This window comes from Buteo buteo, chromosome 13, assembly GCF_964188355.1.
Source record: "Buteo buteo chromosome 13, bButBut1.hap1.1, whole genome shotgun sequence".
NCBI classification, from domain to species: Eukaryota; Metazoa; Chordata; class Aves; order Accipitriformes; family Accipitridae; genus Buteo; species Buteo buteo.
In genome coordinates this window covers 8,265,782-8,288,435 of record NC_134183.1, presented here as the reverse complement: position 1 = coordinate 8,288,435, position 22,654 = coordinate 8,265,782, and the positions used below count along the sequence as shown (strand labels likewise).

The 22,654-nt window shown below is 58.0% G+C and overlaps 1 protein-coding gene across 4 annotated transcripts in view; it reads left to right on the top strand.

Annotated features, from left to right (window-relative positions):
• The first annotated feature begins 9,115 nt into the window (after positions 1-9,115).
• The window catches only part of CASKIN2 (CASK interacting protein 2), a 35,430-nt gene continuing 21,891 nt past the window's right edge, over positions 9,116-22,654 (top strand). For 3 of the 4 annotated variants that reach the window (XM_075044524.1, XM_075044522.1, XM_075044519.1), the window contains exons 1-2: positions 9,117-9,312; positions 11,611-12,332. In XM_075044524.1, the coding sequence (XP_074900625.1) occupies positions 12,239-12,332 (94 nt within the window). In that variant the 5' untranslated portion in view covers positions 9,117-9,312; positions 11,611-12,238. Of the gene's footprint in view, positions 9,313-11,610; positions 12,333-22,654 lie in introns of all 4 variants that reach the window. The other variant, XM_075044520.1, reaches the window with a different exon arrangement.

Genomic DNA, 22,654 nt, shown 5'->3' with positions numbered 1-22,654 from the left:
TTTTAGCTTTCAGTCTCTGCCCATCCCGGTTGCTTGCAGCAAGCCAAAGGCCAGGGCAGCAGCCTTCTGTGGGTTTTTTTTCGCTGCTAAAGGTTAGAGGATCCCAGAGACAAAAGCGCAGCCAAAAACAACAAGAAGGGGCCAAGCAGATCTTGCCCTGTGACAGGGAAGCCAAGAGGCTGGGAGGCTCCACGGCTGTCTGCAACTGATGAGCTGAGGTCAGGGATGCGGATGTGCACTTGGTGAAATGGGCAGATCCCGTCATCAGAGATAAGAAGCTGCTGGTAGCTCTCTGTTGGACGGAAACAGCCAGGAGCCCCCAGGGAGGCAAATCCTGCTGCAGGGTATAAGGTGTTAGTTATTGTGCTTCTCTTTTACAAGAACAGGCATTAGCACAAGGAGGCAGCAGCTGTAACCTGAATTCCTCCTGAGTCTGAACAGGGGGAGGAAAGTTTTGGCTCAGATCTGTAGCTCGTGCATAACTGTGCATAGGGCTCCAGATGAGGCAGAGCAGGATTGATGCAGGGGGAATGATGACCAAGAACAGATGTCTGCCCAACCCAAAATGAGCGCTCTGCCACCCTTTTCAGTGAGAATGATGGTGTTGAACTTGGAAATGGAAATTACACATCCAAGATGAAGCAAAACTAAAAATCCTGAGAGGTTCAAGTCAGGGAGACAAGATAAACTCCAGTCATTGCCTGGAAAGAGCTGTCACATGAAATTGCAAATCCAAGTGCGAGGATTTATGACAGAGCTAATAAAAAAAAAAAAAATTAAAAAAAAAAGTGTTTTATAATGAGAGACGGCAATCCTGCTGCCTGATTCTGAGCAGGGGCAGCAGGGAGGAAAGCAGAAATACTTGAATTTTGAGCTGTGGTACATTGATTCTGCCCAAAGCCCAGTAAAGCGTTTGATAGAGCAACTCCCAGGAAATTCTTAGGTTGCAGAAGATGTGGAGAAGCACAAAATCTGTAAAATAAATAAGTAAATCACAAGTGAGACTGAACTCTTGTGTTGAGACCGGGGCTGTTAGCGGTGGTAATGTGGAGTGGGAAACCCTGCTGATGTGGACCTGCAGGCCCCAGGAAAAGTTCTGCTCACTTTGGCAGTCGGGTTGCTGGAGCAGTCAGATGTTTCTTTCCTCTCTGCTTCCTCCCTGCAAATGAGCCATATGTGCCCTATGCCACCGCTGGGCACAGAGACATCTGCTGGGGTTGGAGGCAGTGGCTGAGGGCACTGGAAGAGGTGGGAACCTTTTAAAATGATAAAGAAAGAGTAAAATGATGCTCACTTATGAAAATAATAATTGGTAAACCACTTAGCCCCTTGGGCTGTTAAATGCCAAAAGCAGAGACAGACATTTCAGCAACAGCAATCAGCATTTGTTATCAGCTGGGAGTTCATTAGCCGAAAAGACGGGAGAGGAGCAAGACGTGGGTTTGGTGTGAGCTCCTTGTTTAACATGGCTCAAAAAAAGGCAAATGTGATTCTCAGAGGGACCAGGTAAGCTGTTTCCCTGGCAGGAGTTACTGTTATTGCATAAGGGGGGGTGAGGCTTCCTCTGAAAACCTGTGTGGATTTTTGGTCTTTCGTGTCCAGGTCTACATAGAAAGTTGAGCTGCAGAAAGACAACGCGGGTCAGGGAAGAATTAGGGTGCAGGGAGGTGACTGGGGTGGTGCTGGGGATGGGCAGACCCAGTACCACATCCAGTTTTGCAGGTCAAGCTCACAGAACAAGATGTTTTCTGAGATGGTGCTTGTTTTCAGACTCAATGCGGGTTTCAGGAGAAGGGTTAAACAAGCCAGAAGTTAGCCATTTTGCTGGTTGCCTTAAAATATTTGGAGAGAGTTCATCTGGATAAAAATCAGCCCCAAATGTTATTTTTGATTGACTCAGTTCCTGGAGGGTTTTGCGGCAGTACAGGATCCAGATACATCAGTGCGATGCTTTCTAAATGTCCCTGTTTGCCACTGGGCCTCTTTCTCTCCTCCCTCCCTGATTTTTCCTGCTGTGTGAGAGGGGCTGTTGGTCTAGAAGGCAATGGAGATATTTCTACTGCCTCCTGTCCTGGGTTATTCCTTTACGCAAAGGCCCCTTCCCACATCTTGAGCCACCGTACTCCTGTGGTTCAGTGCAGTCAGATCCTCTTCCCACTGGCACTGCGCACAGCAGTCTTGCTCATGCCTGCTTTTTTTTCCTTTATGCCTTATTTTCGAGACTGGGGTGACAGTCAGTGCCTTTGTAAAGCAAATTGAAATGCACTGTGCTAAGTTTTGTACGAACGCATGTATGAATCTGGGCTGTTGAGGTTGCAGCTGGGGTTGTCAGCAGACCTAGAAAACCAGACCTATCTCTAGGTCCAGGTTTCTTTCCCATCAGAAAAACATAGTTAATTAAAGCCACCTCCTGAAAGGAATTTCTTAGCCACACTAGGGGGATAACAAAGCGAAAGCCGTGTCCTTAATCCTGCCCTTTCATCTCCTGGAAATTCCTTCCTCTCCTGTCTCTTTCTCTGTGTCCTGATTGTTAAAAGAAATGAGAAATAATTTCCACTTGGAAAAAGCCCAAGACAACAAAACTCCAGCCCAGCTGATGGTGGCAGAAGCCAAGGAGACGGGAGCTGAAAGGAGGGAGCTGTTAATGAAGCATCAGCAGCAAGCCAGAGGCAGGAGCTGGAGCCTGTCCAGATGGCACTGCTAATTCCCTGCGTTCACTTTACACGCGTGTCCTCTCAGGGAAGAGCCCAGACGAGCGGCCGCCCTCCGCAGCGCTGGTCAGTCACAGCCTCATCCGCAGCCCCGAGAGGGGATTTGGCTGGGTTACTCCAGGCATCCAAATTGGCTCATCCAAATTCCCTCCATGGATAGGGAGTGATGTCTTCCCTGCTGACCGTCAAGGGGCAATGGAGTCGCAGACTTTAGGTTTTGGCATTGCATTCCTGCAGGGATGCATCACTGCTCCAGTTGCTGCTTTCCCTCCAGCCAGCCCTGTGACCGTGGCAGGGAAGGGCTGAGAGGAAGGAGCGGAGCGGGCAGAGAGGCAGGGAGCAACAGGAATGGGGAGCAGGGCTGGCAGCGTGGGGACAGGGGTGCATTGCCACGGCCCCGATGGCAGATCGTGCTGTGGCCGGGCCAGCAGCGCCCTGTCTGCAGCCCAAGCACCCACAGCTTCCTTTCATCCCCAGTCAACCCGGATATTCATGTTTCCTGGCCTGACAGATAAGGCGGCCTCGCCATTAATCAGGAGGCCTGGAGAATGGGATCAGCGTGAGGCAGGCGTGCTGCGGAGTTAATCTCCTTTACTCCCCGATGATGGATGGAGCTCATTGCAGGCATTAATCAAGTCTGTGTGCGTGCACCGGGCAAAATGGATTAGACGCTATGCTGTTGGCAGAGGTGCTCCCCCAGTCCCTGGGCAATCCTGGAGGATGCCTGATGTAGTACCGGTGCCAGCTAGGGCTGCAGTGCAGTGGCATGGCATGGGTGACAGAGGGATTACAGCTGCTAGATCCTGGGGAGCGCTTCCCTGTGTCCCCGCTTCTGCTCTGCAGGTGCTGGCTGTGCCTTTCTCTGGGGACCAGGCTGGGAGGTGGGTCCTGGCCATGGCTGGACTGAGCTCAGTTGTGAAACCACTTTCCCAAATAACCTGCAGAAGTTGCTGCGATGGTTCCAGGTCCATCTGTACACCTCCAGTTCTGCAGTCCCAAGGTCTGCTTGTTACCCAGAGGAGACCTGGCTGCCTGTGTGGTGAAAGCTTAGATGGGAATGGAGCTGGAGCACCAGGCAGCAGAAACCACCTGTGAGCCCCTTGACACTCTGGGAGAGGGCTGTCCTGGATGAGCAGGAATAGGACCCGCTGTCAGATCCCAGCCCTGGTTGTGGCTCTGCAGAAGGCCATGTAAAAGGCTCTTTTCTTTTGGTGTGAGATCAGTGCAGGGCAGCTCCAAACTGTGCTGTGAGCTACTTTGGACATTGTAGACTTGAGGAGCAGTGTCTCAGAGTCAAAGCAAGACTGTTGCAGATACCATGAGAAAAATGCTCTTCATCTGCTTTGGATTGTCATTGGAGGTACCGGCCAGTGAAAATAACCCCAAGTCCTTGTCCTCCAAAGGGAGAAGCTCAGGCCTGAGGAAGCAGAGGCAAATGCCCAATTCATGGACTGTGCTGTAGTGCAAGTGTCACACCACAGGGAGCAGGGTATGCATTTCCATCTTAGCCATCCTGTAGCACCTGCTTCTCCCTTAGAAATGAGCAGCTCGGGGTATTCCCGGCAGGGAGCCCTGAGCCCTGATCTCTATTGAAGCGATGCCGGTGGCCCACATGCTCCCTGCTGCACAGCAGCTGGAGGTTGCAATATTCACTGACAGCCAACGAGTTGTGGTTTTCCGATGATTAATGACACCTCCCTCCTCACGGGAGTCATTCAGCCTCCACGCTCTTGGATGATAACGGAGTCAGGATGAAAACTGGGAGTTTCCAGAGAATAACGCCCAGCACAGGGACTGCAGTGCTGGGGTTGCAGGTTGGTCTATTCCCCCCAGGTTGATCCTGGAAGGAGACCCAGTTTCTGCAGGTAAATGTGCATGACCTTCATTTCCAGGATGGGTGCGAGAGGATGAGCAGAACACAAGAGGTTTGTTAGCAGACATTTTCTTTCCCCCCCTTCTGCCTTAAGTGCAAAGCCCAACTGACATCAAAGCAACAGAAAGTCTAATCCTGTTTTGAATCAGTGGAAGCACACGCAGCGAATGTTAAACAGGGAATCCGGCGGCAAAAAAAGGGAGGATTATCTTTAATTTCCTGAGTGAGGGACTAAGCAAGGGAGACGGAGAGAAAAAAAAAGGCACAGGACCAGAAAGAAGTGACTGTCAGCACAGGGAGGCTTGTGGAGGAGGAGGAAAGCGGGCAGACGGGGAGGATAGTGTGAGCAGCAGCACACATGTGCCTGGAGAGGTGAGTCCGGCAGGAGCCGAGCGCTGGCATGAGGGAAGGCTGCTCCTGCTGGGAGCCCATGCCGGCACCTGCCCAAGTTCCCACACGGATGCAGGGGAAGGGATTGTGCACAGGGTTTGCGGTGCCAGGGCAGTGGCAGGTGCTGGCTGTAACTCCCAGCTCCTGCTTGAGCTGAGGCTGTGGAGTTGCTTTTTGAGGGAGCTCGGAGCTGGACTCCAGTGAAATGATGTAACTGAGGGCTGGTTACTTGAGGTTGCACTTGGGGGGCGGATTTCTTTGCTGTAAAAGACTGTAGCTGAGCAGAGATTCCTAAATCACCGCCAAAGCTCTGTTACCTGCTGGAGACCTTACTCTAGGTGTGGTTTATGTTGCTGTCTGCCAGCAGCAGGTACCACCAGCTCTGCTAAGGGCAGTCACTGCTGCTTTTCATACTATGGCTGATGTTCGGCTTCATGGGGCATGTGCACATGGAGCTGTGTCGAGGTTCTGGCCTGGGGCTGGGCTGTGTCCTGACGTTGAAGCCCTCCTGGTGGTGGTGGCCAGCCAGAGGCTGCAGGCAGCGGCTGTGCTGCACGTGTGTGGGGGCAGGAGGTGTTTGAGGCCAAACCAGCCCAAACATTTCTTTGCCAGAGCCTGGTCCCTGGGAGCTCAGCATCCTCCTCCTCCTTGGGGGCAGTGCGTCTCCCTCTTGATCAAACACCCTAATTTTTCTCCTTGGACTTCTTCCAGTAGAAGCTATTGCCAGGAAGCTTTAGTAAAGGCGATGGAGTGAATGCATACATAAACACCTTGTGTGTCTGGATCCCCCATCCTTCTCCAGCTTTGCCCTTGACACTGCAGCCAGTGAGGTGGAGTGCTGAGCCAGGTGGGAAATGCCTGTCCTGGACTTAACGTGGGAGGGGATGGATGCCTGCAAAGGAAAGGGTCCCTGGGGATGGGGTGTGACTGCTGACCATGGGGAATGAGACTGAGACTTGCTGGGCTGCTTACGGGCAGGACCAAAGCCCAGCAGTGGGGCACACATTGCCTTTTGGTGCTAAGTAACCCAGGTACTGTGGGAATGAATGTCAGGAGCTTTGAATGTGGGCCATAACCTGCTTTCTGCTGTGGCCTGATTCAGTGCAGGAGAGGCTCTTCCTCACCCTGCTTCATCCTCAACCTGCACCTTCCTCCCTGCAGGACAGATACTGTGGTGCCAACATGGGGTTCCACAACCTGTGCCGCAGCGGGGTTGCCTTTGTGGGTGTGCAGGTACCAGTCTCCAGCCCCACTCTGACCCTGAACTAGGACTGTCTGGGCCTCGGCGTCTGCACAGCCACCCAGGGAAAGAAACCCTGTCTGCCTATGGGAATCCTTCCCTGCCTGCACGGCTGCCTTCACTCCCATGTTAGTCTGAACCTCCCCTGCCTGGGTGCAAGAGGCAGCCTTGGGGTTGCAGCAGCAAGTCTTGGCGTTGAGCTGGGCGTGTTTCCTGCGGTTTTAAACAGCGGCGAAAGGAGGAGCCTGAGCCACAGCTGAGAGAGGAGAATACCTCTATCCAGCTGGTTCATAACATACTTAACATGTTTTGGATATCTGGTATGGGCCTTTGCAGACCTCCTACCCGCTTGGGGATGAGACAGCCGTGACTTTCCAAGTTTGGCTTTCATGGGTGAGGCTTGGGAGTAGGAGTCTTGCACTCTTAAATCTTGAAGCCGTGTCTGTCACGGCCTCACCTGGAGCTAGTGCTGGCAGTGGAGCTGCTGTGGATGTTGCTGTGTGCATTGCTTCTGCCAGTGGGGATGCTTCCCTTCCTGGCAGAAAATGCATCACTTTGAGTTTTTACCCCGTCCTCAAAATAGTCTCAGAGTAGAGAGGAGGGGTTTGCACAGCTGCTGGGGCTGCAAAACGAGCTGGGATGAGCTGTGGCCATCGATCAGCCATCCAAGGCATGGGCTGGAGAGAGCTGGCAAAGCGTTGTGGAGTGACATTTTGAGTCAAAACCACAGCACATCTAGGAGAAACTAATCTGTTCCTCCCCCTAAAAGCCACTTTGAAATGTTGCATTGAATTAAAAAACCCAAACTAACTCCTTCCCAATACTTCGCAAGGAGACGATTGTTGTAGCGGGGGCCTCTAGATGGCAACATCGACCTGAAGAGCTGAAAGCAGGAGCAGGGGCCCCACCGAACCCGAGCAGCCTGGCCTGGGTAGGAGCCCCCAGACCCTGCACCTAAAGTGAGGAACACGAATTGGTGCTGCCTTGGGCACCTTTCTACGGGGGCTGAGGACAGGGCCGGCCACCCAAGGGTGCCTGCACCCCGAAAACGCCCTAGTCTGCAAATATCTTGCCCCGGTGCAGAGAGGTAGCAAAATGTTAAAGGGGTCTCTCTGCGGTGGAAACTCAATCAATGCTCTCAACACCTGCTCTGTGGACACAGGGGAATAAATGTCATGGTGGGTCTGTCGGCTCTGCGAGGTGGACGCGGCTGGAGCTGCTGGCAGGTCTTTGTGCTGGGATCACCCACCAGCCTTTCACCCTCTGAGAGTCTATGGAAAGCTGTGAGGTACGCGATAGGAAACGGGGGCTGCTGCCTGCTCATGCTCATCCCTGCTTTGCTGCCTGCCTGCCATACAGCGAAGGCATTGGGCTTCAGTGTGGAGTTGGGAGCACCAATACATACTTTAGTGTTCAAAGGCTGTGCTAGAAATTGGGGATTTCTAGTAAATTGGGGTAAACCTTCTAGTGGTACCCTCCATTCAAAAGTCTTGCATGACACCAGAGACTAAAGCTTAAATTACCCAGCTTTAACCACACGGGTGTAACTGAAGCGGCATAACCTTTGGGTGGGAATATCGGTGCGGCATGTCCTTACTGCAGCGTAATGGTGTGCTGCCGGAGGTTGTTGGGGTGGAAATGTCCTACCCCTGCCTGAAACAGGACGCACATTTTGTACAAAGCAGGGCCTGGGCTCCTCTTTTGCAAAGTGGGTTTAGCCTGTGCCCAGAGAGCTGCAAAGCTTAATTAAGATCCTTAAGAGGACAAAAGGTACTACATAAATTCGGGGGATTATTATAAATGTCACTGCGCTTTACAAGCTCTGGCAAAACTCACAGGAGGAATAACGAGACCTTTCACTTCACAGCCCTTCCTAGCAGGGCTACTTACAGCTTCATGCTTCAACATAGCAGCTGTAAAATGTTGACGTTTATAATTAGATGTGCATAATAATCTCTTTATTCCTGAACTGAAAAGATAGGGTGTGTCTTGAAATGTCGGTTCCTCCTCTTTGCCAAGGATCCCCCTTATTGGGATTGCTCACGAAACCATCATCTGGTGAAATGTCTCGGAGCCTGGTTCGAAGAGGTACCGATCTTTGCAGCTCCCCCAGGGAGCTGTGGGCTGGGCACTTGGTGAATAAAATCAAAGCCTCCGTGTGTTTTTAATCTGATTAGTTGATGATAATCCAGTAGTATCATGCAGCAAAAGCTGTCCAGCTTTATTAGGCAATCTCTTGTTTTAAGAGAACTGTACGCAGGGGAGCATTCAGCTTTGGTGTTTCTGTTGAGGACTGGCACAATGGGGTGATTTTTGGTGGTTTTAGTGCTTTGTGAGAATAAGATTAATCTGGGGCTTGGACAGCTGGGGAGTGGTGGATTTTGGTCCTGTGGGTGCCATCAGCAGCTTTGGGCAGCCCCTCTGCTAGGGTGGTTGGTGGTGGAGGGGGCAAAAGGCTGACCAGGTCGGACCGGGGCTGAAGGTGGGGGATCGCCCCGCGGTCCCGGACCACCGGGTCGGTCCCGGGTCGAGGATGGGGGATCACCCCCTGGGGCTGGTCCCGGACCACCGGGTCAGTCCCAGGTCGAGAACTGGGTACTTCCCAGCGGGGCCGGTCCCGGACCACCGGCTCGGTCCCGTACCTTGCCGGTCCCGGACCGCGTTGGCTCTCAAAGCGAGCCTTTTGCCCGGGAGCCCCAGGGGCATTCCCCGGTGCGGGGCGGGAGCGGTGCCGGTGCGGCGCGCTGCCGCGGCCCTGCCCCTGCCTAAATCTGCCGGCGCATCACGGTGAGTGACAGCAGCCCCGGCCCTGCCCAGCCCGCACAACCCGCCGGGCTTTTCCAATCAGGCCGGGCCGGGGAGGGATTTCCTGCCGGGACGGGGCCAGCCCGAGCGGGACTTTGCCGAGCGCCGCGCCGCCCTGCGAGCCGGGCAGCCGGGACCGCGCCGCTCGGTCCGGTCCCGGTCCCGGTCCCGCTCCGCACGGCTCGGCAAGTTGCTGCTCGGCTTGGCTCTGTACTTCTCGTCGTGGCTTGGTCCGGAGCGGTACCGCACGGCGCGGTCCGGTTCGGTTCGGTCCGGCTGGGAGCGCCGCTCAGGTGAGTGGGGGCCGCCGGCTGCGGGGCTCGGGCCGCTCGTAGAAGCAGCGGAGCAACCCGTCTCGGTGGGGGCAAAAATACTCCCGAGCCTTCCCCGGAGGGAGCGGCCCAGTCCGGGTCCCGGGGGTCTCGGGACGGGGGCGGTGGGGGGGACACGGAGGCGCGACGGGTGCGCCCATCGCTGCCTGCCCGGCCGGCCTCGCTCCGGCGGCGGGCAGCGCGGGGCTTCCCGGGGGCCTCCCGGGGGAGGTGAGCTTCCCCCGCCCGCCCCTTCGGGACCCAGTCTTGGTGCCTACTGCTCTTTCGCATCTTTCCTTCTCCACTTACGTAATTGGTTTGTTGTTGTTTTGATTTGTTTTGTTTTGTTTTGTTTTCTCCTCCTCTCCCTCCTTTTTCCCGGCGCCGCCGTTGGCTGCAGGAATGTTTGGGATACTTTGGTTCTCCAGGTGGATTCCTGGGCTGGAGGCTCGGCTCTGCTCGGGTGGGAGGGATGTTTGCTGTTGCTTTTCCAGCTTTGTGAGTTTCTCAAATTTTACCTTCACTGCTGCTCCTCTCTCTTGAGGCTGTGAAGAGGTGGAGGTCTGTATTTAGAGTTCTCGGTACCTCCGAGTTACTCGCTGAGCCTCGTGTGCTCCGGGAGAGGTAGAAGCAGCATGGGGCTGTTTTCTAAGTGAGGCCGTGCAGACTATTTTAATACATGAGTAAATAGTCTCAGCACCCTCACGCTCACTTTTTGTGCTTTTGAAGAGTAGTACAAAGTGAGATGCAGTGCACAGGGTTAAATGAAATAGTTTTGAAAACGGTGTAACGCAGGAGGTTTCAGGAGGGGATTTGTTTGTGGCAAGAGGTTAGTCTGAGTCAAGTGGCTGAAACTTTGTTGTAACGTAGATAAGCTGGTGTGGGTGCTCCGGGATGGATGTCGGGAGGTGACAACTGACCTCGGCGGGCACTGGCCTCAGTGCCGGGTACCAAGCCCCCAAGCAGCCCCAGTGCCGAGGGGCTCATCAGCTGAATGAACTGTGGGCCCCAGGGGAACAACGATGGGGGAAGAACCCCTCAGCCTGGTGTGGGAATTTCAGCATCCCCTTGTCCCAGAAGCTAAGCTGGCACTGGAGCATCGCCTCTCCTGCTGCCCTGAATACCACTGCACCCTGGGGAGGGCTGGAGCATGGGGAGCCTATGGGAGGGTCTGTGCTTGTGGGCAGCTGCAGCTTCTAGCTTTACCGTGGGTGGGCTGAGCGACGCTGTGCCATGGGACGCCCCTTCTGTTTTTGCCCCCAACCCAGGTAGGACCTCTCTTCCCACTGTTGCCTTCTCTCCCCTGTGGCTTCCATCCTTAAAACGGTGACCTCAATTGCTTGGAGGAAGCGACACCTGCTATTACATAAACGGCTGAGGGCGAGCGCTCTGGGAAGGGAGACGGCATGCCTGAGCCATGGTGGGGGAACTGGAGCTGGTTCTGATGCAGCCCGGATTGGCACAGGAGGAGTTGCAGGGTGATCTGGTGACGGCCTTGCAGCTGGCACGGCGCGTGCTCCCTGCCCTCCTGCGCACACGCTCCTCCCCGGGCATTGGAGTAGCCTGCCAGATGCATGGCCCTGAACCAGGAGGGATTTTCTTGCCACCCAGTTTGGGCAGCCCAGGCGCAGCAGGGGAGAGCGTGGGCTGGGAGGTGTGAACCGCTGCTGCGGAACCCCATGCCCTCTCTGGGGTATCCCAGCTGGCCAGGATGTGGGCTTGATTCTCCTGAGCATGGTTGTGCTGCTGAATTACACCCCGCTCCTTACTTGGGCCAGAGAGAGCTCGTGTAGTGGTTAAAGACTGTCTTGGGTCCTAGGGCACTGAGCTTCATGGGTGATTTGGAGGGCAAGGGTGAACAACTGCATGCGAGGGGAATAGTGCTGGGCAGGCTGACTCACTCCCATGGGCTGCAGAGGACTTTGGCTAAACCTCTCCAGCTCCATCCCTTGGGTGCTGCCACCAGGAAAGGAGAGGGGGAGATGCTGTAGTGCCCCAAGCCCTGTGTGCTGCCTTTAGGGAGGGGAGAGTGTGTGTGGCCCCAGGGGGACGGGGAAGGAGCTGTACTCCCGTCCTGCACCTTGGCCACCCCCCAACAGCACCCTCGGGAGGTTTCTTCTACAGGTTCTTCCCTCTCCGTTTAACACGAGGATGAGCCAAGTCCCGCCAGGACTAAATATAGTCAAAGTATTCGTTCTTCGGCGCGGATACAAAAGCTGTCGTGACGGAGCCGGGAGGTAAATGGCCTTCGAGGGCTGACTCTGCTTTTCCCCTCTGCAGGTCCTGGGCTGCCACGCCAGGGCTCGGCCGTGCACGGGGCTCCCCAGCGTGGCTGCAGTGCTGTCGCCAAGAGGAATGCTGAAACGAAGGGGCTAATGAGCACCAGAGAGGGAGGATCTATAACTTCCAGATGGCGACGAGCCCATAATCCCTTTGGGAAGAATTAGGGACTCATCAGCACAGCAGAGCCTGGCGAGGGGAGCAAAGCACGACACGTCTGGCTCCGGGAGCACTGCAAGAGGCTGAGGGCATCCTGATGCCAACTGCACTGGCCACCCTGCCCCGAGCCACCTGGCTTGATCTTGCAGAGCTCTGGTGCTGCCAGGAGCCCGTCCCTAGGTGCTGAACTATTTCTCGTTTTAATTGATTGCATGTTCTCCAACCAAACCCTACCCGGGTCCTGCTCCTCCCGACGCAGAAATGGACTTCTGTACTTCTGCCCTTAACAGAAAGACTTCCTCCTTCTGGTTTTTATGTCCCATGGGATTGTAAAGCATCTTTCTTGCTGGATTTCATCTCCCGTCAAAGTGTGTTTTGAGGAATTAGGGGCTTACTCTCATGGCTCTATAAACCTCCAGGATCCGAGGGTCTCTGCCTTCTGTGCTGCCGCTGCTCCCACTTGTCTGCGATGGGGCGAGAGCAGGAGCTAATCCAGGCCGTGAAGAACGGGGACATACCCAGTGTGCAGAAACTGGTGGCCAAGATCAAGGCATCCAAGAGCAGTGAGTACACCGGTGCAGAGCTGTGGGCTCCCTCTCCCCAGCCGGGCACTGCTGCCTGTCCCAGTGCGCGAGTCCCGGCAGCGGGCTCGGTGCCATCCAAGCCAGGGTGCAAGTGCTGGCTCTGAACCCCGGTGCATGAGTTATGCTGTGGCCGGAGGCAGGAGCGCAAGCGCAGCCCATGCGGATGAATGACCCGGCTGTAAGCGATCCTCCCTGCAGGGCTGGGGTTCCCCTTGGGCTCGGGGCCAGGAGCCCTGAAGCTTGGGCCACTGAGCAGGGATGGGTGAAGGGAAACGGCGGCGGCGGAGGGAAGCGAAGCCACTTGAGGGGGGGACGCTGCTACAAAGGGTCTTTAGCGATTGCCACTCGCTCCTGGCTGTATTTATCTTGTGAAAAATTATCATCCCAGCCAGTGAACTGGAACCAATCGTCAAGCCTTGAATTTCAGTCTGGTAATGTTTAACCCTTCAGCAGGGCTGTTTTCTTGCACATGCTCTCGGAAAGGTCAGTGGCAAGCATGGCTCAGAGCAAACGTCGGGCTCTTGGGGGTCCCCAAGGGCACTGGGGTCCTGCAGGCACCGCATGGCATCTGGAGGAGATGGGAAGGGTAGCAAGGTGGAGGAGCAGATCATGGCCAGTGGCACGGTGCCCTTGCAGAGAGCTGAGCTCCTGGCTGCTTTTCGTGACCTAAGGAGAGAAGGAGACTGGGAAAAGTAAATAAAAGGGCTCTCAGTGTGGTCATGGTGGGGGGAAGGTGCACAGCACCTGCCTGGGCTGTGAAAGCTGCTCTGGGCTGGGGGGTGTGGGACCCCCTGCCAGGGCTGCAAGTCGTGGGGGGTCTCATGGGTGTGTGTGGCAAAGCTGGAGGGGAAAAAACTGTCCTGGGGAAGGAGAGGGGAAAGTCGGGCAGGAGAAGAAGCTTTAAGGTTTCTTAGGAGCAGCTCAGGGAGGGGAAGCTGGTGCTGAGAAATGTGAGTTAGGCTAGGGATTATAAATGCTGGAAGGGCATTAACTCCCCTGGGTCAGCTACTGGAAAGCTTTGATTGGGGCCAAAACTTTGCAAGTCTGGACTGCTGGGCATGCAGGAAGGCTGGGGGCCACCTCCACCCCAGAACAGGGGGTGCCTGGTGCCTGCTCTCTGGGTGAAGGGACTGGGTGCCATTGCCCACGCTTGCAGCTCAGGGACTGCGCCTGTATGGGGTCCCTGAGCTGGAATGAGAGAGGTTTGCCTGCGCAGGCGGGTTGAAGGACGCCTCCAAGGCAATAAATAACATCAGAATGTGAGCGTCCTGCTGGCTGATGCAGCCCCATTCCCTTGAGCTGGTGTCCCATGGCCAGGCAGTGTGGGCAGGCTGGGGTGCCCTTGGCTCTCTTCCTCCTGTGCACCTGGAGGGGTGAAGTTATACTTGTTTCCTCCAGTCCCTTCCAGTAACTCTTTCCCAGTGAAACCCCGTCTGTGTTTTCTCTCTGGCATCTTCCCCTCCCTCTAGCCGTGGGGCACCCACGTGAATGTGTGTGTTTAACTCCCCCGCTGCAGCGGCGTCAGCAGCTCCCTCTGCTTATTTTCATTTTATTCCTTTATAAGGAGGAGGGTGCAAAAAGCCCAGACCCCTGCAAGGCCACCGCTGCAAGCCCTCGGTGGGGCTCCTGTGCTGGACCCACTGTGGAGGCTTGCCTGGTCCCAGGGGCTCGTCCCTGGCATGGAGGGCATCGCTTCTCCTCATCCCTTACGGTTCCCCCTCTCTCCTCTCGCCGATGCCATGTGAGCCGAGCATTTGCTGCTCATTAAAGCGCCTTTTCCATATGACAAGCTGAGATGCTGATTATATATATATTTTTTTCAAAATCCCTCTAAGAGCCCTTCTGCTGTCTCAGTGGATTGGGAGCTTGGTCGCTGTGATCAGCCCTCTGGGTCTTCCTGTGCCTAAAAAAGTCACTGCACGTAAGCAAAAATCAAGCGCCGGTCCCGGCAGCGGGAACTTCAGGGACACGTTGTTTAATATTCACCGTGCGCAGCCCTCCTCCCCGCGCAAGCGCTGCTGTACAAGTGGGTCACAGCACCTATTATTATAAGGCGATGGGGCGGGCAGGGAGAAAGTTTTGGGGGCAGGAGGGGAAGGGCAGGCGAGGGCGGGCATCCTGCCTGCAGGAAGGGGACGTTGGGTCGATGCTGTGGTCACTTCTGCAGCCAGGGAGGGGGTCTCCTCCGGGAGAGCCGGGCTGCTCCTGCTGAGCCAGCCGTGCTTTGCTGAGGTTCCCTGGCGCAGCAATAGAAACGTCCCGCTTTTTAATTTCCTTCTCGCTCTCCCTCTCTCCTCCCCTCTGCGTCGGAGCGCTGCAGAGTTTAATTGAAATTGTTAAACGACCCGTCACGGCTTTGGCCTTTCTCCCCAGCGATCAATCACGTCCCCGGCTTGGCCGTGCTCACCAACAATGCGCCAGTTGGCCGGGCCGGGGCGGCCGCCGCGGCACCGATGGGCTGGGGCTCCCGGGGGAGGCGAGAGGCAGAGCCCCCCCGCCGGCTGGGGCTCTCGTCTCTGGGAAGGGGTGACGGCTCCTGGAGCTGGACGGTGCCTGGCAAGGTTTGGGTGTCCCCATCCCGGCCGTGCAGGGCTAAGGGGCAGGGGCTGGGAGGATGCTGGGGTGATGCTGGTGGGTGGGGGGGTGTGATTCCCCTGTGATAGTCGTGGGCTGGAGGGAACTATGGAAGGCGACGGGAGCTGGACTTACTGTTTGCCTTCCTTGAGGGAGTGGTGAAGGTTTGTGTTTAAACGTGTGCGAAGTGCAAAGAAAGGGCAGCAGCTGAGCAAACTAGTGTTAAACTCTCAAGGACGGGGAGTAAAGCCCTGCCAGGGTTCAGCTGCTGCCTCGGGGAGCTTCGGCCGGCTTTGGCCAGCCACTTGCCCCGTTTCACTAGTGACTTACCTCATTTCACCAGCTATGTTGGGGTTTTCCAGACCTTGGATATATCAAGGACAGGGGTGGGCGCCTGGGACTCAGCTCTGTCTGGGCTGTGACCTACCTAGCAAGTTGTTAAATGGTAGCAAAGCTTGCAGGGGGCCTTGGCTTTATCCCGGCGCCTGGGTTGGTGCCCCTCATTGCTGCATGCCGGCAGCACAAAGCACAGCAAGTTTTTCCCAAGAGTGGTGCCGACCCTCGGATGCTGCTGTCACCCATCCGGCTGGGCAGGAGTGGGACAATGCTGCTCCGCATGCTGTGAGACTGCAGCAGGCAGATGTGGGATAACTTGCTCCCTCCCTCCCCCTTAAATTTCCTACTAATCCCTAGTAGCTATTTCAGCTTAAGCCTCGAAGCGTGAGGTTTAATATCTCTCCTGTGATTTGTTAGCCTTTGCCACCAGCGCTCTGTGTCCCCGTCCTCTGCAGAAGCACCCACCCTCCCTTCGTGTCCTGCTGGGCTTTTTCCTTCTCTCAGCGGCAGCGGGTCCACAGCTGTTTGGGGAAGAAGTTGATCCTTTTTGCAATTTGGGGGTTATTTTGCAATGATGTTGGATGCGCCTTTGTGGCAGTCAGCAAGCCCAGCATGCCATCCCCCCTCACCGAGGAGGACCATCCTCTTCTTCACTGCTGCTCTTTAGGGAAGTTTGTCCCAAGCTCTGGCTGCTCTGTGTGGTCTGGCTGCGGAAAAGAGCCAGGACCAGCCTCGGGCAGGATCCTTATCGTTTCAGGCTCTGTTACACCCGACGGCTTTCCCTGCTGGCGGTGGCGCAGGGATGTCTGGGCACCCTGCCTGCTCCGGTCCTGCCCCAGGCCATGCAGGCGGCTGGACCCGGCTCTGCCACCGAGCCCAAGTGTGGCCCTGGCCACATCCCTTGAAGCCCAAGTTTCGAGGACGAGTTCCCAAGCGTCCTCGGCCGTGTCCTCCCCTCCTCTCCCTGCGCGCTGTAGGTCTGACGGGCTGGACCGGCTTCGCAGCCGCACGCCTGCTTGGAAAGGCCACGGGCACGCCTGCGGAGAGACGCCGAGAAACTCTGCCGAAACGGGCAAAACTCCCTCTTCCGCCGAGACCGAGCCAGGAGCGGGGCGAGGCGCCGTGCCCAGGGGAGCCCGGCTGGCGGCGGCCCCGTGCCGGGGACCCCACCGCCCCGCAGCCTGCCAAAACCTGCTTTTGAACCAGCCTGCGGTGGGTGGGTGGGAAGGGGAGAAAAGAGGCTTCAAAGGCTCCGGCGAGCGTGGCGGCTGTGGGGATGGATGGCGGCGGGGCTGCAGCTGCGCAGCACGGGGGGGGTCCATCCTTCCTTCCTCCTCCCGCAGGATGGGGGTATTCTCCGGTAGCCTGGTGTTTGCTTGGTGGGTTTTCCCATCCGCATCCTTGTTGTCCCAGCTCATGGAGGGGTTTAGCCCCTTTTTTTTTCACCTCTGTCCCCAGGAAGGAAAAACCCCCGCGCAGGCAGCAGCGGTGAAAGGAGTGAATGGGTAGTTGCTTTTCAAAGCTGGCCTCTAACGGGTGTTGTGTTTGGAAAGGGGCCCGGCTGCTGCCGGTGTGCCCAGAGCTGGGGAAAGCGTCACCGTGCCGAGCGTGGGAGATAAGGCACGAGCAAACAGTGTCACACAGGGAGATGGAGGAGGCTGTGCTAAGCATCGCACAGCTTCCTCGGGGCGCCCAGCCCTGCACCCCTCTGCACCCGATCTCCCCATGTCCCGGGTCTGTATTTCTGTCCCCAGCCTTTGAAAACCCGTTGGCAGGGGACCCCACCGCCTTTGAAAACCCGTTGGCAGGGCAGGCTGTGGCTCCTTGCTGTCAGCCTAGGCCACCTGTAGCTGCCTTTTCCCTGCCTGGGTAAAAGAGTAGGGGGAAAAAAAGGGCTAATTCTGGGGAAGGGGATGAGCGTGGGGTCTGTTGGGGCTACTCCAGGCCATGCTACCTTCCCTTGGGGATGGCTGGGCAGCACTAGGGTGTCCCAGGCACTTGCCAGTCTCTCAGCGGGATGCAGAGCTCCCTCGGGGCCATGGATGGAGCCAGGCTGGCAGCCGTCCCCAGTGTTGCAGGCAGGAGGCTGAGGTTTGGGGCAGGAGGGGGAATTTCCACCCTTCAGGCACTTCCCAGTGACTTGGCCCAGACCGGGGGGCTCGGCTCCCCCTTCCTGGGGGCTGCGGAGGCTGTTTTGGCTGCCTGACCCAGAAACACGGGACGATTTGGATGATGGCAGCTCGAAGGCAGACAGGGAGGGCAGCCCCGAGCCATGGGACGGCGTGTGCCTGGCTGCCGGCGGCACACGGCCGCCGTAACGGGGACGGTGCTCCCCAGGGCTGCACCCAGGCAGGGAAGGAGGGAACACAGCAGGGACACTGCTGGCGCAGGCATCCCGTCCTCCGTATGGGGTCGGGGACGTGCTGGGGGCATGGGGCTGGTTGCAGGCAGGAGGGAGCTGGTGGATAAAGACTTTCCAGGTGGCAGTAACCTATGCAAAAAGGCAGTCAGCCCCGCAGGTTTGAGGATGCTGTGTGCACGCTGCTGGCACTCCCCAGCTTTCTACCATATGGGAGAGGAGTTGCTTTTAGGTGAAAACATCATCACGCTCTTCCTCCTCCTCGTTCCCCTACAGGGCTGCTGGGTCCTAAGATCTTGACTGTGACCTAGAAAGGCGTTGCAGCATTGTCCCCGTTTAGGACAAGTGGGTCCCTGTGGACCATGACGGCATCACCAGCATCACTCCTGCCACCTCTCCGTCAGGATCCCAGTGCTGCAAGAAGGTTTCCCTGGGAAGGGGGGAGTGAATTATCGGATCCCAGCGGCGATCGACAGCATCTCCCATGGAAGATGGTTTCCAGCCGGCCGGGAGTGCGCGGTAGTGCGCTCCTGGCCGGCTGGAAACCATCTTCCATGCAGTATTGCCCCGGCAAGAGTTAAAAGAGGGGCTGGATGCCGTGCGTGTGTGTGTGCATGCACGCGCCCTGCTTTGTTTTTAAAAGCGCCTCGGCTGGCCTGGCCCCCTGCCAGACCCAGGGCCCGCCGCTGGCAAAAACTCCGGCAAAGGAGTATGAAAGGGGCAGAAACTAAATAACAATAAACCACCTTTTTCTGGCTGCTCTAGCAGGCGAGGGGGTGGGGAGGAGCTGTAAGCACTCCGGCTCCCCCAAATCCCATTCTGGCTTCCCCAAAAAATCATGCCTGCGATGGAGAGGGAGGGACCTGCTCGAACCTTGGGGCTGCAACATCTCCTGGGCCTCGCTGAGGTGTCCCGGTGAGTCACAGACCTGTCTGGAGATGCCCGAGCTGCTTGGAAATGTCTCTGCCGGGATGATCTTTACCCTCCCGGGGAAGGGCTGGACACCCTCACCCCTCCCTCGCTCCCGCGGGATGCCCGGGGCTGCGGCAGCCTGTGCCTGGGGTACGCGCGCAGGCACCCCGAGCCTTTTGCAACCCCGGGGAGAAAGGCCGGAGCTGCAACCGAGCAACAGCTTCGATGGCAAGATAAGGGAGCAGGGAAAACCTGCGCGCGCCGCAGGTATGCGGCTCCCGCAGCATCCCAGGCCTGGTGCAACACGTCCGGCTGCGCTTCCGCCAAGCCCTGCCAGCGCCGGCGCCGCTCCCCCACCGGCCCCCAGCCAAGGCTGCGCAGAGAGCACGTGGCCCCCGGCGCTGCCGCCGTGCCCGGACCCCCGCCTCGACCTCCCCTGGGTGCCATCCCGGGAGCCAGAGCCTGTATCGGCCGACCCCGGTGGGCGGCTGTGCCGTGAGGGGTGAAAACTCCCGGGGTTTCGTAACGCCGCCGTCGGCCGCGGGCACGGCTGGTTGCGTAAGGCGCCCTGTCTGCTCGCGAAGGGAGTCGGCGAGCGCGGCGCGGGCGTCGGGTGCCCAGCACGGGGGTGCCCCCGGCAGCGGGGCTGACTTGGGCTCTCCTACCCGCTTTGCAGGTGCCTTTTGCCCCCCTTGGAGCGTTGGTCCCAGGGTCTGGCTGGCTCCCTGCCCTCGCTCCCCGCCTTGAGCAGCCCATCTTGGGGCATCGTCTTGTTTCTTTGCCGGGACGGGCATGGCTAAGCCTGAAGGGGGTTTTCTAGCTGGAGCTGAATTGGGTGCAAACAGCAAAAGGGAGACCGTGGATTGGGAGCCCCGTGGACCTTCCCCTCCTGTGGGTCGCCTCTCTCCCCGGGCAGGACACCCAACTCACAGCCTGCGTGGGCCCTTGGGGACCTCCCCAGATGCGTCCCTGAGGCCACGTGAGCACCACTTGCCTCGTCAGCCTCCAAAAAGGGCCAGAGTCCTCCCCGGTGGCTAATCATTGCCGATGCGGGGGATGCAGGCACATGGTGAGCCCAGCTGCCAGCGTGGGGGCTGGCACAGCCATGGCAGCGGGGGTTGCTCTGGTCAGTCGGTCTGAAGCACCTCAGGTTTGGTTTAGTTGGGCTGATGCAGGTGGGAAGGGCTGCATGAGCCCTCCTGCCTTCCCTGAATAAGCACCCGCTAATCCTGCTGGGTTTAAAAGAAGGGGAACGCTCCTCCTTGCAGGGGAAGAGGCTCCTGCACAGATAGAGGAGCTGCCTCTGACCCTGCTCTGTGTCTCCAAACCCCGAGGGCTGCTCAAGCCTCAGGGGAGCCCTCAGCTTCCTCCTCAGCGGTGCTGTGGCACAGGCAGCTCCCTGTCTCCGAGCATCTGTCCCACTGGTTATATTTAGCAGCACGTGCTGGGCTGCGCATAGAGGTCCTGGAGCTGCTTCTCCATTCCCTCCACCCCAAACTTGATGTGGACATGGTGGGGTCCAGCTCTGAGCTCCCAAAGTCATGGCTCTCCCCTGTCCTGCTGCAGCCCGCTCCGAACACCTGCGGCTTTGCAGGGCTAAATTCACACCGGGTGTCGATGTCACCCGTGAGTATTGTCCTGGATAAACATCTCCTCCCAGGAGCAGTGCAGGTGGGTGCCTCTGCTCATCCGGGGACAACTTGGGCACTCGGATGGGGATCGGCACGTGGCCATCAGCTCCCTGAGCCCCCACACGTGGCCGGCCACGTGCTTGCAAAGCCAGCACCTCGTCGGCCGGGAAGGGACATGCAGCTTCCAGGGCTGGTTTGCTCTCCCAGTGCTTTCCCAGCAGGGTTGGCACGGCTCAGAAAGCCGTTTGCTGGCGGGGCCTGGGGGTGAGGCAACCTGCCGTGATTCCCTGACTGGGGTGGGGGGCACAGGGTGCTGCAGGAGGGGTGGCACGGTGCAAGAAGGGGTGCCATTTCGTACAAAAAGGAGCCGAGGGAGGTGGGGGGACGCTTTTTTCCCCTGTCCACCCCCGTCTTTCTCCCCGTCACCCCCCCTCCTGCGATGCTGCGAGGCAGCAGGCGGGGGTTTCTGCGCTCAGCTCCCATGTCCTGCCTCCTCCGCCAACTCGGGCTTGCCGGGGCCGTTCCCGACACGCACCCGCCGTGCTGGAAAGGCGTAAACAGATCGGGTTGCCGGCAGGGGTCCAGGGAGCGGGCAGGCCTTGGCTTGCATCCCACCACTGCTCGGTCGTGCCGGGGTGTAGGGAGCGCCGAGGCAGGGGGACGGGATGGAGGGGGCCGACCTGGCGGTGGGGTCCCTGCGGGAAGCTGGGCACGACCTTGGTTTCGTGAGGGGATGGGGATGCTCCCCCTGCCTCAGTTTACCTCTGGCGCTAAGGTAGGCCTGCTCTTTAGGGTTTTGGAGGTTTTGATGTGCTGCCCCGCAACCCCCTTCCCCGTCCCCGTGTGGGAAGCTGCTGACCAGAGCTCACCCTGGACTGGGGGTCCTTAGATCCAACCCCCACCTTATCCATCACAGTTGTATTCTGATGCCTTTGACCTTGCTGTAAATCAGCCCTTGTCCCTCCTGTAGTGCGTGGGGGGACGGGGCTGCTCCATGTCGCCCTTGTCCCCAGCTGGTCCCCAAGCAGCTGCCGGCCAGCTCCAGTGCCTGGGCTGGGCGATGGGAGGAACTTGCCACCCTCCCTGCCGGCCCTGGAGCAGCTGGGATGAGGGGAGGGGGGCAGGAACGCAGCACCCGGAATAACTCGGCAGCCGCCGAGGCCCCCATCGGGATGGCAAGATGGGCGTGGGGTCCTGGTGCAGGTTCCTGCTTCCACCACGAGGATGGGGAGATGCCTCTCCTGGGACATACAGCGTCACCGGCTGGTAAGTGCATTTATTGGCGATTGCTGCTTCCACCTGGGGACACGCAGGGTGGTGCAGGGTGTCGTAGCGATAGAGCTGTCGTGTCCCTCTCCTGTACCCTGCAGATGGGGTCCCGGGGGAATCCTTCACTGCTGCAGCTGGACAAAAACATTCCGCTCCAGCCAAGGCACAAGAAAAGTGCCACCGACCAGATGCTCAGCAGGATTTTGGCGATGGCTTCTCCCACTTTGTGGCATTGCCCGGCAAGCCAGAAACCTGGGCGGGCAGCCAGAGGGTCTGACCCGGCTGGCAAAGAGCCCTCACACTGGGCACAGGCAAAGCCACGCTGCCCTCCCTGGCCTTAGCAGGGAAAGGAGAGAGCAGCGGTGGGTTCATCTCTCTCGAGCTGCTTGTCCCAGGCTGGAGGGAGCTTGGCTCGTGCCCACTGGGGACGGGCCCGTCCCTGTCCCCTTCCTGCTGGCAGCAGCATGGAGCAGCCGGGCAGTAGGTAGGCAACCTTGTGGAGCAGATGGGAGCAGCAAGGAGAGACGGGTGCCCTCTGTGCCCTTGCCACCACCGGAGAGGGGATTTGGAGAGGGATCCTTCCCTTCCTCATGGCTTGGGAGCACCGAGCAGCCACTGCTGGGCGAGATCCTCTTTCTCTTTCCCAATGCAGATGCCATGAATGGCTGCAGCACCATGGCATCTGTGGGAGAAGTTGCCCATCCAGCATCCCTTAGCACCAGCAGGAGCTGGAGGCCACATTTTGGCTCTGTCCAGGAGGGAAGGAAATGGTTTGCTCAAGCTGCTCGGATCTGGGCTGCAGTTCAGGTGGAGCCGGATAGCCTGTGCATCGTTTGCTGGAAGGCGGCTGTAGGAAGCAGAGCGCCTCTCATTTCGGTTTGGCAGTAGAGGGTAGAGGCAGCAGCCCCCCAGGAGTGGAAATCCTTGGCTCACAGAGAGGAAAACCTGGTCCCCAGGCAGCATCTGCCCCGTCTCTGCAGAGATTGGGCTGTGTGCATCCCGGGGGATCCCGCTGGCACGTCCCTGAGCGGGGCTGGCGGCAGCACCGGCTCCTGGGGTCAGAGTTGAGGAAAGGCATCCGCAAGGTATTTTTAACTGTGTGTGACTCCAAACCCCGGCTGCGCAGCTGCCAGCAGCGGTCTGAGGTTAGTCCTCGGCTACCGACAGTCGATTGCCCGGGGTGGGGGGCGCGAGGGGGGGCTTTGGGGAAAATTCGGTTC